Source organism: Lithobates pipiens, unplaced genomic scaffold, assembly GCF_037356315.1.
Source record: "Lithobates pipiens isolate NorthernLeopardFrog02 unplaced genomic scaffold, aLitPip1_a1.2 Scaffold_13, whole genome shotgun sequence".
In the NCBI taxonomy this organism is placed as follows: Eukaryota; Metazoa; Chordata; class Amphibia; order Anura; family Ranidae; genus Lithobates; species Lithobates pipiens.
In genome coordinates, this window is record NW_027507718.1 from 450164754 (window position 1) to 450182180 (window position 17427).

A 17427-nucleotide genomic window follows, 5' to 3' on the forward strand; every position below is an offset into this window, starting at 1 on the left:
AGTCTGGATTTTATTACCCATCCTGCCCACTACATTAAGCCCAGGTTCACACTGATGCGGGTTAGAAATTGTGTGAGTTCAGCTGAGATTGCACGATTTCAAACTGGCAATGCAGTCTGACTTCAGGGAGGCGATTTGACAGACATCTGTGCGGGTACATGCAAGATGTCTATACAAATCACACCACAAAGTCACCAAAAGTAGTGCAGGAATTACTTTTGGGAATCGGTGTGGAGTCGCACCAATTTGGGCGGTCCCATTAACAGCAATAGCCACCAAATCAGCCTGATGTGAACGGGTGCTTAAAGAGGAACTGCAGTTTGCTCACATAATTTGGTATGGTTAGAATGCAAATTGGAGACCCTTGTTGGGTACTGATGAGGTCGAGCTGATGGGCACTGGTGAAGCTGCATTAATGGGCACTACCATGGGCACTGACGAGGCTGCGCTCATGGGCACTGACGAGGCTGCGCTCATGGGCACTGACGAGGCTGCGCTCATGGGCACTGACAAGGCTGCGCTCATGGGCACTGACAAGGCTGCGCTCATGGGCACTGACAAGGCTGCGCTCATGGGCACTGACAAGGCTGCAATTGGTACCCACTTATAATGTACAAGGTGGGGCTCTAAGAGGAAAAGGTGATGCCTAAAGAGGAAGGGATGTGGTTTACAGATGACAGGACGGGTCCTAAATAGCAAGGGGCGTGACATTGACAGGAAGGGGGGTGCACAAATTTAGTCAGGCCTAGGGCAGTACAAAACCTAAATACACCACTGCCATTGCTGACTTCCTTAAAATAACCGTTGCTATGCACTTGCTTCTATACTTCAATTACCTGAAAAAACATGCAACCAATGAAGTCAGAACTCCTAATCTGCATATTTATTCTGAGTCACTAATTCAGAATGTACTAAGACAGAAGACCAGTAAGACAGTCAGGCATCAAGCATTTTGGGAAACAGAGGTTACTGGTTGCAAATGATAAATTTCTCTCTATGTGGGTTTCCTTTAAGAATCATGATACATATATGTAGGCCAAATTTTCATTCATAATAGGCATCTGTCTGTAGCTAAAACATTCTGTGGTGTATGTTTACCGCTGAAGAGCATTCTTTTGCTGTGACACAGAAGGAACCAATGGCACTCCATTTTCCCCAACCGCCCAGGACACACAGTATGACACTTTCCCAGAAGTCATCAGAGCCATCTTATTACTTCCATCAGCTTCAAAAGAAAATGGCACATCTGAAAGTACAGAGAGCAGAACCACAGATAATATGGATAAGTCAGAGTAAAGAATCACATCATGACATTAATAGGCGCTTCACTTAAGGCTCTCCATAACCGCTTCCTGCCCACCATATGCCAAATGACATCCTCAGTTTTGAGCGGGGATATCTGAATGATGCCTGTAGCTACCAGATGATCGCTGGATTCTCTATGATCGTCGGAGGCCGGGCACAATGTTATGACCTCACGCCCGGCCTCTGCATTTAAACGAATGGCGCCGATTTAGCTGGGAAGCCAGGATTGTTTTTTTTTATTTCAGGCTTTCCAGCCTAGAGGTGAGATGTGGGGTCTTATTGACCCCATATTTCACTTTAAAGAGGACCTGTCATGCCATATTCCTATTACAAGGGATGTTTACATTCCTTGTAATAGGAATAAAAGTGATCAAAAAAAATGTTTGGGGAAAAAAAAAAAAAAAAAGTGTCAAGCTAAAGTAAATAAAATAACATTAACAATAAAAAAAAATTTTTTTCCACCAAAATTTTTTTTTATCACTTTTATTCCTATTACAAGGCAAAAGTGTCAAGCTAAAGTAAATAAAGTAACATTAACAATAATTTTATATATTTTTTTAAAGCTCCCCTGTCCCTGTGAGCTTGCACGCAGAAGTGCACACATACGTAAACCCCGCCCACATATGAAAATGGTATTCAAACCACACGTGAGGTAATCACCGCAAACGTTAGAGCAAGAGCAATAATTATGGTCCTAGATCTCCTCTGTAGCTCAAAACATGTAACCAGTAAAAAAAAATGTAAAGTGTCACCTATGGAGATTTTTAAATAGCGAAGTTTGGTGCCATTCCATGTATATTGTATTCTCTAGGGTCTTTGCTAAAAAAAAAAAGCATATATAATGTTTGGGGGTTCTATGTAATTTTCTAGCAAAAAAAATTATGATTTTTTACATGTAGGAGAGAAATGCCAGAATTGGCCTGGTAGGCAAGTGGGATACAACTACTACATATATAATCATTCTCATGAAACAATCATACTTACAAATAGGGGGGCTGGAGCAATGAAATAAAATTTTCATGAAAATGGAATAATCAGTTCCTGAAGGAAATTCCAACTGAATTCCTTAAAAATGTTTGGTCTAATAAATGTTCTTAAAGTAGAAGTTCAGCCAAAAACTAGCCCTGTAAAACAAAAATTGCTATACAGACCACCAGCCCTACGCTGAGCTGACAGCAGCGGCTTCTGTGTGCAGGCGTGTGCAGACAGCCGACAACGGAAGCTCCATAGTAAGTCTACGGGTGATGTAACTTGCCAGCCTATGTCGGATGTCTCCTGCACACAGCATCCTCCGCTGGAGGCCAGACCGGAACGGCTTCAGAAAAGTTATGTATAGCGATTTTTGCTTTACAGGGTTAGATAGATTAGTCTTAGCCCTTGTACACACGGTCGGAGATTCCGACTACCAAATCCGTCGGAGTAATTCTGACGGATTAATTCCGGAAGAGGTTCGGAAGTGATGTTGCATACACACGGTCGGACCAAGTTGTCGGAAAATCCGATTGTACATAACGTGATGACGTTATTTCGTTACGACGGGACTACGTTCAGGCTAGTAGCCAATAGCTTTGGTCTAGGAATTTGATCTGAGCATGCGTGGCACTTTGTCTGTCGGTGTAGGCTACACATGATCGGAGTATGTCCGATCGGACCATTTTGTCGAAAAATTTTACCGGCAAGTTGGAAAAGTTGGTCCATCGGATATTCCGAAGGAAACAGTCCGATGGAGACCACACACAGTCGGAATATCCGACAAAACGGTAGGACACATTCCGTCTGAATCACCAACCGTGTGTACAAGGGCTTAGAATGTGACTGCGAGTAGATTTAGAGTTAGTTTGTTTTTGGCTGAACTGCTACTTAAGTGAAAGGCTATTTGAAATGATTGAATCTATGATGAATGTATCATTTCATGTATGACCAGCAAAATGGGAAGACAGATGTGCAAAAGGCATTGGAGTCGATTTAATAAAACTGGAGGGCGCAAAATATGGTGCAGCTCTGCATAGAGACCAATCAGCTTCCAAGTTTTTTTTTTTTTTGTCAAAGCTTAATTGAACAAGGTGAATGTAGAAGCCGATTGGTTGCTATGCAGAACTGCACCAGATTTTGCACTAGTTTTAGTAAATTATCCAATTAACCCCATTGTTTGTGGGAATTGTATGATAATACTTTGATGTAATGGTTACTCTTTGTAAGCTTATTTGTAGGCAGTGGTGGACAAGGGTAGCAGCACATAATGGTAAGACCTGTCAGTTGTCTCATCACCGAAGGGGCAGATTGGAAAGCTCTAAAATTCATCACACATTACAATCTGACTATACAAACTCCTATAGATCTACCAATGACTATGTTGAATTGGAAAGTTAAAGTGGAACTTTACTCAAAAAGTAAAGTATTGCTCACTCCCCCCGCTTTTTGAGGGAGAAGGAACACTTTGTACCTGCTCCCACTTCTTTCTCCCCTAGGTGAGAATGGAGGACTTCACCTCGCCTGACCTCCCTCCCCCGACCTCCCTCCCTGTCCACAGCTTACTGTGATGTGTCACATGCCCCAGGAGGCTGCAGGACCAGTTTCCCTGCAGCTTCATCAGGAAGTCACAGCCACAAACTCCTAAATCAATACACTCACATTTGATAATCTGTATAAAAGCATGTACATCGCCTCATCTGCCTTTCCTGAAACGTCCCAGCAAGATGTAACTGGAGACAGCTAATCACCATCCAGCCAGCCGACAGCTCCCAGACTGCCGGGACCATTGCTCTGGCGAGAAACTTCAGAAACTTGGCCCCCTTTATCAAATGAAACAGAATAGTTTTTTGGCACTGTATCAAGATTGGGCAACATGCTAGACCAGCCTGAGAATCCACTATTCAAAGACTGTGGTGTTATAATATATGGGGTAAAATTTTTAATCTTCTAGTATACTAGGCCATAGACCTCAAAGCATTGTCTATGTGGTCAATGGTAGGGAGGCCTCAAAGCCCTGAACCATTGAGAATTCCAAATTTTAGTATTCATGTACAAAGGGCCATATGCTACTCAGTTATTAGACTTATTAATGAAATAATCAGAATTTTTATGTAATATAGATACCACACGAACACAAACAATTCCATCTTTAGTGGAAATCCATCAACAACAACCCTACCCAAAATTTCTATACAATGATAGATGATGTTCCATTTGCTCAGCCTGTAAGTATGTTGAAATGACTTGCAGATCTGCAGCTGCCTGTAGAACGCTATATTATTGCTCTTATTATTGTAGCTGGGTGTGACAGGACACTCCGATCGCCCTTGATCATAATTTATTCCCATACATCAGATAAGATTACTTCAGCATGGCTCCCAAGGTGTATCATTTTGTAGAGCACATTTGAAGTTAATTAATACAGCTGATTTATCTTTTCCTGTATATCACCAGTGCAGGACAGAAGATAAATGGGTGGACATAACCCAGAATCTCATTTTTTGGACTAACATGCAGATGTATGGACTAAATTGCTTTCTGATGCTCAAGCAGTAGCAATATTATGAACCTTGTATATATTGAGGAAAAGACTGCTAAAAACTCCTATATCTTCTTTGATTCATTAAGAGTGGATTTTTCTATTGAATAAAGAACTTTGGTCTAATTAAAAGGGGCATCTAAAAAAATGACAGTTATGAAAGTTCATTCACACCAGAAATAAAACCCGAAATGTATGCAGCATTGTGTCCAACTTAATAAGCATGTGTTTACAAATAACATTTTGAAGGCGTCCATTTATGTAACTTGGATAGCACACAGCAAGCAGGTCAATGCACATAAAACAGCAGTATTCAAAGAATTTTAAAAACACCCTGCGACACAATGCTCTGGGAAGAACAGGGCCCAATAAAATGAATGGAAATGATGGTATCATGCAGTATGCCTGTCTTACAAAATGCTACAAACTACATGTGCTTGAGCCCGCAGACTCAGCAAGCCAAAAGCTGTCCATTCACACGTCGAATATGAGCAATGAGTGTTTCTGTCAGCACCACCTAGCTTGGCAAAAGTCAATTTAGAAATTGAAGGAGCCAGGTGGAAAATTGCTGGCCCAACATTAACTGCATTCGATCAGATGCAGTCACTGTTCAGGTATTCAGGCAGCCGCAAAAGCACATGGTCTACATTTAGACTTCTCACCCACCCCGACATGCCTAAATAAAAACTAGGATGAGTGCCCATACCTTCACATGGGCTGCCAGTGTTGTGCACCTGGCCGGTCAAGCCTCATATACAAATGGTCTATTCATGTCTACGAGCCTCAGAGACCATGTAAATAAGGCCTTACCACTTCAAAAGACTAAAAAACATCCCATGTTTTGTACTTGTGAAAAGATAAATTGTGTTGGATTCAACTTCTGTGTCTTTTTGAAGGGTTAAGCTGCCTGAGGATGGTGTGAAGTCAGCCTGTGAACATACCCTCCAGACAGACTGGGTTCGTGAAGGTATGTCAGTGCATAAAGCAGCATTTGAAACAAAACACATTTCAATTCCTAATTTATGCTGAAGAAAAATCTAAGCATGTATGGCTAGTCAAACTCTCAGTTGACCCCTCAGCAAGTCATACGCAGGATGTTTTCAGGAAAAAACGGCTTGCATCTGTATTGCTTCTGACTTGCTTATCTGTGCATTTATGCGTATGATTAAAAAAATGCATAACACATGTAGTACAACAGAACATGCTGTATTAGCCAAAAGGACAAGTCTAAGTAGTCTAAATACAGCAACAATAAGTGGACAGAAAAAATAAGTGGTCATGGTTCCCTTAACGTATAAGTTCCTACAACTGCTATAGAAGCATATAAGAAGCAAAAAAAAAAAAAAAAAAAACCCACGATATACTCAAGCCATTAAAATAATGAATTCTTATAATTGTGTTCTGAGCATAAAATAGGAACTAGAAGGAAGAGCGTGCATGTAGTGAGTGAATCATGGAAGAGTTGGCCATATCCATCACATTATACATACCACTGCCAACACCTTCATGGTCATACATGACTCTCTGGTTGCTGCTGAACTCCACTTCCTCCACAGGCGCGCTCCCAGTCAGCATTGTGGTCTCAGGGATAGGTAGGAAAGCCTCAGCCAGCAGCGTTGTTCCCAAATATCCAGCAGTTTCGTGTATCTAAGAGAAAACATTATAATTCCAAATTTATAATGTGCCAACAAGTTATGTAAAGCTATACAATGAATAAAAGATACAGACCATAGTTGACAATCCATGGCTGTCACTGGCAAAATGAAAAATGAATATGAAATAAGGGCCAGTGAAACAGTGACACTAGACCAAAAACCTGCATTTCCACTCATGTATATAAATCCACTGGGTGGGAACAAATAGCTGTATAAAGAGGAGCAAATGGAACAGCCTACTTTGCCCATAGCAACTAATTGATTCTAAATTGAAATCCTAACTTATATCACCACAGAGTGGTACTGTGGATACAAAATTAGCACATGTGATGTCCTAATTAATAATAGAGCACTGAACTTGGACTTTTTAGACACACCAGCACACAATATTAAAATTAAAATGTCTTTATTACATCATTTAAAAAAGTAGACAATGTGCTTTAAAATTTGGCTAACGTATACTGCCTGTATAGTAAAGTATTTACCACCTACCTACTGTCTACCATACATCAGACAACTGCACTACATAGAAAATGAAAACAATTCTATATGGTATAATTGGTTCCAGAGTGCTGCATGTACTGTAGAATTATGGCATACTGTATCTTGGTTCGCTCTACATGTTGCGCTCTGAGTACTTCTTCAGGAGCTTAAGGCAATGTATAATCATTATGCAGACAGTTGGTTAAAAACAAATAAGGCAAGGCTGTTCAGGGACCGTAGGAATCCCTCAAGAAATATGTCCTGGTACAAAGTTCTAGCTGTAAGATCTATAAGATGGAGTAAAGAGGTGATAGGAAGTCTATGGCATTAACTTCCTTGGTCACCATTTGGATGCGTCATTAACATTAATATTCCTCTATACTCCAATTTATAGAGGTTACTGGCCCTACGGCTAGAACTTTGTACTAGAACATATTTCTTAAGGGGTTCCTTCAGTCTTTGCGGGTGCCCCTCTCATTCTCCCTCTCCTCTCTGCACCAACATAAACCCATCAGGCTCCCAGATCCACTACTGTGATTAATAGAGCGCTCCACCATGATCTGAAGATCCACCTCCCCAAGAACATTCAGACTGCTCCTTTAAGATTGACTTCATTAAACTGCACCCTTAAAACATTCTGCTAAGCTTCCCTAGTATGGGGATGCCATGCGTGTGATTTTTTTCACAGCTTAGAAGCATAGAGGGGCCCAAACTCCAAGGAGCTTTCAAGGAGCATAGATTACGCATCTAATTTCCTGAATACCCATCACATTTTTGTAGCCCTGGAGGACCAGGCCATGGGACACATCCACAAAACTACCCCATTTTGGAAAGGAAACCCTCCAAGGTATTTTCTAAAAGGCAGAGTGTTTCTTTTTAAAAAAGGTAATTTTTGCCACAAGTTTTTGGAAAATGTGGAAAGAAAATGAATTTTATTTTTAATTTTTTTTTTTTTTTTTTTTTAATTTTTTTTACACACAAAGTTGTCAATTAATAAGATATTTCTAACACATAACAATCCATTCAGTTTAACATAGAAATCAGAAAAGGCAAAACCTGATCACAAACCCTCTGTTCCAGGTTGCATCAGGGGCTCAGGGAGGAGACACAGAAGCACAATGACTGAAAGCAAAGATCAGTTTGACCCTGGGGCTTAAGGTCTCACAGATTGTTTAACTCATAGGTCATAGCCAATAAAGAGGTGCCAATATACGAATACTGAATCCACTCACCAACCAATTGGACACTTGTTCCATTTAAACCTCATTGGTTACCATGAGTAACAGCCCCAGTTTTTTTCTCCAACTGTCGCCCACAAGCATTCTCTGCGCCTGAGGCGTGCATTATTGGCTCTGTTGGGTGTGCTGTGATTTATCTGGACCTGTAGCATGTAATTCTATGAACACACAAATCAGACAAACTGATATATTGCAGGGTTATGCCTATTAACCATATTAAGGTGTACAACATGAATAATGTCTCTGATAGAATGTCCATACCCAGCTGGATCTGTTTTCCTGAACACTGATTTTCTGACAAGTGCGATAATACATGATGCTATTCTGGAGACCAGCTGTAGTTTTAAGGTGTAAATGATACATCTCGGTCAGTGTGAAACGTGATTCTGTTCTTATACACTGCAACAGACTGTGAACTAGTCATGCCTGGCCATGCAAGACTCAGAACAATTAGCTTTGATAGTCAGAATTGTGTTAGTAAAAATTCAGTCTTATATAATTATATTTAGTGGACTTTTGAAATATTTATCTTTGCCCCTATTTAGCTTTATTTTCTGAAACTGTGACTCTTTTGTTTGAGAATAAACCTACATCGGCAAATATGAACTACAAGCTTCAAGTATAACTAAAGGCAAACTTTTTTTTTTTTTTTCCTTTTTGGATACAAAGTACAAAGGAAAGGTTTTAGAACACCCATCAGCTTTTTGTTGCCGTTTGCACCCCCTTTAAGGAAATTCACTCTTTCCATCTATCCGGTTTACTGTTATCACTGAGCATGAAAGTGAAAGGAAATCCCAAATTTTGGGTTGTCACAGACCAGGGATAGAGGGAAAAACGTCCAATGAGGTCACTAGGTCTAGTGACCACCAGGAATTTCCTTGTTTTGGAGGGATTTCCTCATACTTCCTGTTTTAGCTATACAACAGGTAGTCAAGGGAAATCTCCCCAAGAGGACAAACAAAATTGGGTTATAACCGTCACTTACTCTATCCAAAATGGAAAAAAGCTCTGCATTTAGTTCTACTTTTTCACAGCCATGTTTAGCTCCTGCTCTGCCCTGTGAAAAGACTATGAATACAGCTTAATACAGGAAAAATTGCAAAATCTTGTGCGCTCTGCCAGCTGGTCAGAGAGAGTGTGGGTAATTAAATACTCTATTTAAACAGGGAGTCCATGTAGGATAGTTCATGTGCAGCACAAGAATGTAATGGTGGTCTCAGGTGTGCTGACAGAGATGGCTGCCGGCTCGTAACAAACTAAAAAGGGGCTCTGCAGGAAACAAGACACAAAAGGAGGGCAGCGCCAATCTAAGTGCAACCATGTAAAAACATTTATTTCAAAGTAGACAATTGGTAACTCACAAGATCATAGCTTTGTCAGCACATTGGAATAATAGGGAGGTTCATCCACTCATTATGGGAAGGCGGTCGGCTTGCAGGTGGAGAGGCAGCTGGTAGTTCGGTTGATGCTGGTGGCTCCCAGCGTGTCCAGACTCTCAGAACGGCTCTGGGGCGGCAATACACGTCACTTCCGGTTGTAGGAGGAGTGGGGATGAGTGTGTGGTCAGAGCATGCATGCTCCTTCATCAGGCATGTCAAGAGACCACAAGTTCTCAATGGAATTAAGGTCTGGGGAGTTTCCTGGCCATGGACCCAAAATTTCGATGTTTTGTTTCTCAAGCCCTTAGTTATCACTTTTGCCTTATGGCAAGGTACTCCATCATACAGGAAAAGGCATTGTTCGTCACCACCAAACTATTTTTGGATGGCTGGGAGAAGTTGCTCTCACTAGATTTTTCTGTACCATTCTTTATTCATGGCTATGTTCTTAGGTAGAATTGTGAGTGAGCCTACTCCCTTGGCTGAGATGCAACCCCACACATGAATGGTCTCAGGATGCTTTACTGTTGGCATGACACAGGACTGATGGTAGCGCTCACCTTTTCTTCTCTGGATGCCCCAAACAATCAAAAAGGGGATTCATCAGAGAAAATTACTTTACCTCAGTCCTCGGCAGTCCAATCCCTGTACCTTTTGCAGACTATCAGTCTGTCCCTGAAGTTTTTTCTGGAGAGAAGCAGCTTCTTTGCTGCCCTTTTTCATACCAGGCTATCCTCCAAAAGTCTTCACCTCACTGTGCGTGCAGATGCACTCACACCTGCCTGCTGCCATTCCTGAGCAAGCTCTGCACTTGTGGTGTCCTGATCCCACAGCTGAATCAATTGTAGGAGGCGGTCCTGGCGCTTGTTGGACTTTCTTGGGCTCCCTGAAGCCTTCTTCACAAGTATAGTGGAAATGTTTTTTATGGGATGAAGTTAATTTTCATGGCAAAGAGGGACTGTGCAGTTAATTGCAATTCATCTGATCACTCTTCATAACATTTTGGAGTATATGCAAATTGTCATCATAAAAACTGAGCCAACAGACTTTGTGAAAATTAATATTTGTGTCATTCTCAAAAAACTTTTGGCCACAGCTGTAGAGGTGTTGTATGCAGCCTAAGTCTGAAATTCAAGGTGCTCCTTGGAGAAACAGATTGGTTTGAGTATTATCACAGGTATATTTGGCCACCTCAGAAAGCAGCATTATTATCTTTTCCAGTTTTAAGACCCAACAGTTTTACCTAAAGCTGATGCCAAACTAAACATCTCATCAGCTTTGGTGAGCCAGAACATTGGTTTAAACTCTAAAAGGACCATGTTTTAAACATTTAAACTGGCACTGTCTTAGATAAGCTCTCAGGAGTAGGGCACTCCTAGCCCACTTTTATTGTATTGTAACTGTACTGTCTCTCTTTACTATCCTTTTTAATAATAATATCATTTCTTAGAGGGTTAATTCCATGTGAATAAAATTGACATTATGGTTATATCTCTTTAGGCCATCTAAACCATTTAACACTGTTATTGTGTATCTATTATTGGTCACATTTTCTTCTCCTTGTTTCCTCATATGCGATTTTCTGCTACAAAGCGACATCTGCTAAACAGATCTTTTGCGCAACTATACAAACTTATCATAATAATGTCATGTCAGCTGTAATCTTTTTTTCTAAGGCTATTGTACATTTCATTCACATAAGATTCCTATATAATCTGGTTCACTATTCACTTTTTCTTCAAAGTATATGTCAAGTATTTTTCCATCAAGCGTTTTATGACCCACTGTTTCATTTTGGGGGGGGGGGGGGGGGGGGGGGGGTTGAGTGTTAAAATGTGTGGTGAGAGTTTAAAATTTTTTCATAAACGGAAGAAGGAAAAAAATATATAACATAAGAGGATTTAGATGGACTTTTATTGACTTTGGAAACAAGGGACAAAGCAAATATGTTTTGGGCGGTGCATGACTTTTTGGAAGAGCTGGATTACATATAGTTTCATGGTATCTGTACGGGGGAACAAGAATTACCAGCAGCTGGGGGATAGAGAATAAAGTGAATGCCTCTACCTGAGTGCTCGGAAATCTGGATCAATTGTGGGCATAAAATTGGGTATTTGGAATGTACGATTATTTTTTATTTTATTTATTTGTTTTTAAGGTTGAACTGGATGGACTTGTGTCTTTTTTCAACCTAACTATGTAACTATGTAACTCTTGTTTTGCCTTGCTGAGATTCTGGATTCAACTCCCACAAGGAATCCAATTTCATCCTGAAATCATACTTATTAGCCTAAACGTCTTGCTACCACATTAGGTAGGTGCGTGTTTTTGCTATAGGATGTTGAAATGTAAGTTCCTTTGGCAAGGAAAAATGAGAATGGTCCTCAATTTGTTTGAAGCGCCAAAGAATGTCAGCGCTATAAATAAAAAAGGTTGAAAAATTTGGCAAATAAACAGCTTGTTCAAAACACATAGCGGCACAACAAAGCAATGGTTTTATTGCCCTGTCCACAACAGCATGCACTTTCCTTTGCTGCACTGTCACTCTATTGATGTAAATCATATATTCATTTACACCAGTGTTTCTCAAAAATTTTTGTCTTGTGGCATACCAAAAAGGATCTAAAAATTTTCACTGCACACCTGAAAAGATTTAACAATTTGTGGTGAAGAACTTATTTATTTTTACATATAGATTTAATTTTAAATTTAATGTGAAGGATATGCCTGCTTTCGAAAGCTAATTAGATTGAAGCGATTGTAATCTTCTTTGTACTTTCGCTTCCTTCCTTTTCATTTACCAGTATCTCTTTCAGAGTTCCAGACTTGATTAAGTATTTCTCCATCGCTAAACAATGAACACATTTTATTTATAAGCATCAAATTTGGAATAGAATATTTGGAATATTATAATATAATTAGAGCGATCTAGTTCTCCCGAGATCTCACACAAGTCTTGCGTTACGGAAGGAACCAATGAATAACAGACTGACAGAGATTGCATTTTTATAGATGTTACTTTAACTTTTGCATTGATTTACCATTTCCTTTTTCGATATGTTCAAGGTTTCAAAATGCTAGCAATTTTAAATATTTTTAAAAAGTCCCATGTGGTACACCTGCAAATCTCATGCGACACACAGTTTGAGAATCACTGATTTACACATTGTATTTCAATTTATTGTAGCCTACTTCTATTACTCTTAAGCCTCATGCACTGGGCGTTTGTCAAGCTCTTCTGAATGCTTTTCCACTGGCAGGATAAAAACAGTGGTAAAAATACACTTGATTGCTCTTCCCTCTCTACTCATCTTTCCTAATATAGCATTGAAATTCTAGATCTTTATACCTTCGTACTAGATTAAATATTTTTCCATGTATATGTACGGATGATCCAAAATTGTTGTAAGATTGGCCTAGTTGATCTTTTTTATGGTCTGTTCTCCACTTTTAATACCAATAAAAACATAATGAACAAGAAAAGCATGCCTAAAAACGTTTTTTTTTTAAATACATTTAGGTATGTTTTCACACGTTCAGGCGATTTTTCTGTCCAAACACTCCTTTCCTGAACACGCAAGTGATTTTTTTTTCTGCCTCTAGATGCCTGTAAACCCTTATTTATGCAAGGACACCTAGGCGAACAGAGGGGGCATTTATGTCAGATGCCTCTAACAGCCACGTTTTTAACACCCACCGAGCATGAGGCCTACCTATCTAGAAGGTTGGTTAGGTATGGAGAATCATATCACAGAGCTGGTGACTGGCCCAGTGCTGTTATATGGGGGTGGGTAGAGCCAACTCCAACTGGAGCAACTCAAGATTTTTCACAAGGATGTCCTTCTGCCAGTTCGGTTGCTGGAGTGCAGGGGAGCATAGGAAAGGTATGTACAGCTGGGGAGGTGGCATGACATAATGACTAAATATGTAAAAAAGTCAGAATGTGCATGTGTGATGATGTAAATAAACAGTGGAACCAATTGGGGCCAAAGGGAACATACATTGGTGTGTTTGCAACATGGTGGAGGTGCCAATTTGATTTTCTTGAGTATTTTGGATTTTGATGATGTTTCAGTTTGGAAGTTCTTGTGGATCTGAATTTGTCAGCCTTTATTTAGAAAGCGTTTAGTAGGAGACCTGCTTTAATGACAACTTGAGAGAGGACAATATTATTATTACTATTATTATACAGGATTTTTTTTAGTGCCAACAGTTTGCACAATGCTTTACAATATGAAGGCAGATAGTACAGTTAAAATAAAAAATGCATTAGGACTCATTTACACCAAATGTGAATGAAAACTTGAAAACTGATTGGAACTAATGGGAAAACCATGCAATTTCATTTGCAGAGAAATCAGTTTCGCATTAATTATATCAGTTTTCATGCACGGTGACATCAGTTTTCATGCACGTCAGTTATGTGCCCTGCTCACACCAGTGTTGATGTCATGTCAGTTTTTTTTCCTGTGCAGAAAACTGCACACATGTTGCAGATTCCTGCGCAGAAAAAAAAAAATCAGCACGGTGTGGTGTGAACAGGGCACATAGAACCATTGGTATTTGTGTGCCCTTGTAGAACACAAGGCCTTACTTTGATGAGTATAGAAATGTATGCATTTCATGCATGTCATGGTATGCAAAATATATAAAATGGGAAGAGGGCATAAAAGTGAACCTGCTGCTTTGTCCTGCAAGGGAAGTAAACGTATTGGCTGGAGTTGGGCTTTAGGTACTGAGTAGAACATGCTACACTATTATTGGATATAACCCTTAAACAAATTGATAACTTGCTTGTACAGAATTAGAGCACTATTAGACTGGATTGACTTTGACTGACTTAAATAGTTTAGTCGGTTATTGGATTCCTGTTTAAAGCCAAGTAATCTGTATGTTGTTTTTGCAGCCATGTATACCTGTAATTTTATGCTCTCAGGCCAATTAAAGATCTGCAGGTTAAATATTTGCCCCATGTGGACTCGGAAGTCATGCCCCAGCCGGACTGTCACAGTTCTGGAAACTTCTTTATTGTTGAAAAGAATCTTTATGAACAAAGAATGCTTCAGTATATCCTCACGTCTCACAACTTCTCCCCTGAAGAGCAGAGAAAAAGAAATATAGACCTTGCATAATCAGCAATGAAAACAAACTTGTAACGATATTTCACAGTGGCTACAGCATCTGCAAGATATTAAGTTTCATGATCCTTCTTGAAAGAGTGTTCACATTCACAAGATTAATAAATGATTTATTCTAGTTGCAAAAAAACCCCAATGAAAACAAAACAGCGAAAACATGGCTATGCAATAGTGCTTAATATTATTAACACACACAGTTAATGATGTCTTTTTTTGCCAGAACATACATTTATTCCTAAATTAATGCCTTAATTTTTAGCTCCCCACCCTTGGCGTTTCACCCTTAATTTTTTCCTTATAAACTGACAATAGCAATGACCTCACTCTAGCTGTAACTCAACTCATAAAGTGAGTACTTAAGGCTTTATCAACATTTTACACGTTAAACCATGGGCGTAGCATAAGGGGTTGCAGGGGTCACAATCTCAACCCCGCCCCTAGCTCCAGGTGGCCCCTGCAGTCTTCCTGTCATATTATCATATCCTTCACAAAATCCAGTACCGATCAGCCCTAGGGCCCCACAGCCATGCTCCAGTACTGGCCTTCTACTTTGCCTTCCACAGTCCACACCCCTCTGTTCCCATTGGCCAGGGAGAAGCTGTGAGCTATTTCCTGAATGGAGAGGAGCACGAGGTGAGAACAGCCCAGGATGCGGAAGCGTCTGTGCTGTGTGCTGGCAACATGGAATGGTAACAGAGCTCAGCGAGGCAAGAGGAGGTGAGTGCCATCCTGTAGCCACGATGGGACCGATGTCACTGGTGAGGGATGACACTGTTCAGTGTCTCCTAGTCACCAGCTGCGATTCTCTGTACCCACCCATTTGGGGATGTCTACTTACCCCACTTCCCTGACAACTGGGGAAAAGACACACACCTCTGGGAGATGACCTTCCCCCAACACCTGCTAACACTGACAGAGAAACGTTCAGAAATTTCTAAAACAAATCCCTTAAAACCTCCTCAGGGCACCCCCGAAGGGCTGCAGGCTCCAGATTTTGGATCACATGGCTTTGCCCTCCCAGATCTAATTTGCCCTCCCCCAAAGCCCCCTGACCACCCCCTCCAGCCTGTACGCTATGCCCGGCTGTTGAGCTCCTTTCCCATTACAGCACTCTATGCTGTTCCTCCTCCGCAGGGCTGAAATTACATTCCTCTACAACACAGCCAGTTAGCCATGATCTGCACAGGGTGCATCTGTCTACTGCAACTACACTGCCGTTCCGACCAGGGGATTTCACAGGTCAGAAGGGCAACATAAAAGCCAGATACACCCTGTGAAGACCAACAGACTTTGTGTAAAGGAATGCGACTTCAGCCTTGTGTAGTGGGGGGGGGGGGGGGGGGGGGCTGTATACAGTGCTGGGATGGGAAAGGAGCTCTGCTAAGTGACCTGCCAGGGGTCCCTGTTCTCTGATTCTCCAGCAGCGATCGCTGTCCTCTGATGTAAAGAGGAACTCTGGGAACTCAAAACTCTTAAGCCACTTTGAGTAGCTTGGCATGCGGTGGATGTATCTGCACGCACGTTGGAAGTAGTGGGGGGGGGGGGCAGGTCAACTTTTGCATCAGGGCCCACATGCGTCAAGCTACGCCTCTGCGTTAAACCCATGTTGTCCTCCTTAATCAGTGACAGCATGCAGGGGTTTTTCTCCCCCACAGGGAAGTGGGCTGTTGCATTTGAATCTACTGAGTGTGGGTACAATGATTTTACAAGAGTCTTTGAGAATTCTACCCTTCTAGGCCTATTTGGCACAAATCTCACCATAACTATGGACCTCTTCCATAACGATAACCAATATCAGTGAATATTTTACCTTGGGCATTCGTTATCTGGGGTGACATATCCAGACATGCTTAGTTCAGGGTTGAGAATAGGCTCTCCAGGTCTTCTCCTGATGTTTGCTGCTTTATCTCGAACTTGTACCTCCACATCATGCCTGTCTATTTGTGTGGGCAGGGAAGGTTTAGTTGGCTCTTCTACCATATAGTCAACCTCAGCTTCATCATTTTGTTCCATGCCTTCTTTCTTACTCCTCCGTTTCTGCAATTGAATAAAAACAAAAACAGAGCATTTTAAACAAAGCAAAAATAATTGCAGTGTTAACTAATGTCACCCTATGTCCAGGGCTGGATTGTGGGCCCTTGGTACGTCTTCCAGTACATTACATCAAATTCATGTAAGGAAGCTAGTGACACAATTAGAAGTCCTTGGTGTAGATGTGGCACTATAAATATTGCAAGCAAAAAAAGTCTCCATATGAAAACAGCCATCAGTGTACCAGAAAACAAACAGTAGGTGTGAGGGCAATGAAGTGTGGCTGTGCAGTTTGATTTTAATAATTATTTTACATTACACAGTAATAGTTTATAGTTAATTGGGTTGACATTTTTTTTTTTTTTATAACAGCTTACCTGTAAAAATCCTTTTCTTGGAGTACATCATGGGACACAGCGAACCATAGTAATCACTATGTGGGTATGTAGGCACCTTCAGGTGATGGACACTGGTATACCCAATACAGGAAGTTCACTCCCTATATAACCCCTCCTCCTTCCAGGAGTACCTCAGTTTTTGTAGCAAAGCAATATACCTAAACCCCAAAAAGAGTGGAGGGACCTCTGTGTCCAATGATCTACTCCAAGAAAAGGAATTTACAGGTAAGCTGTTATAAAAATCCTATTTTCTTTATCATACATCATGGGACACAGAGCACCATAGTAA

The 17427-nt window shown here is 40.8% G+C and overlaps 1 protein-coding gene across 2 annotated transcripts in view; it reads right to left on the reverse strand.

Annotated features, from left to right (window-relative positions):
* Positions 1-17427, reverse strand: part of CC2D2A (coiled-coil and C2 domain containing 2A) — a 160993-nt gene that overhangs the window by 68729 nt on the left and 74837 nt on the right. For both annotated transcript variants that reach the window (XM_077477759.1, XM_077477758.1), the window contains exons 15-18: positions 16520-16746; positions 14488-14665; positions 6307-6463; positions 1099-1246 (exon numbers count right to left, since the gene is read on the reverse strand). In XM_077477759.1, the coding sequence (XP_077333885.1) occupies positions 1099-1246; positions 6307-6463; positions 14488-14665; positions 16520-16746 (710 nt within the window). The remainder of the gene's footprint in view (positions 1-1098; positions 1247-6306; positions 6464-14487; positions 14666-16519; positions 16747-17427) is intronic.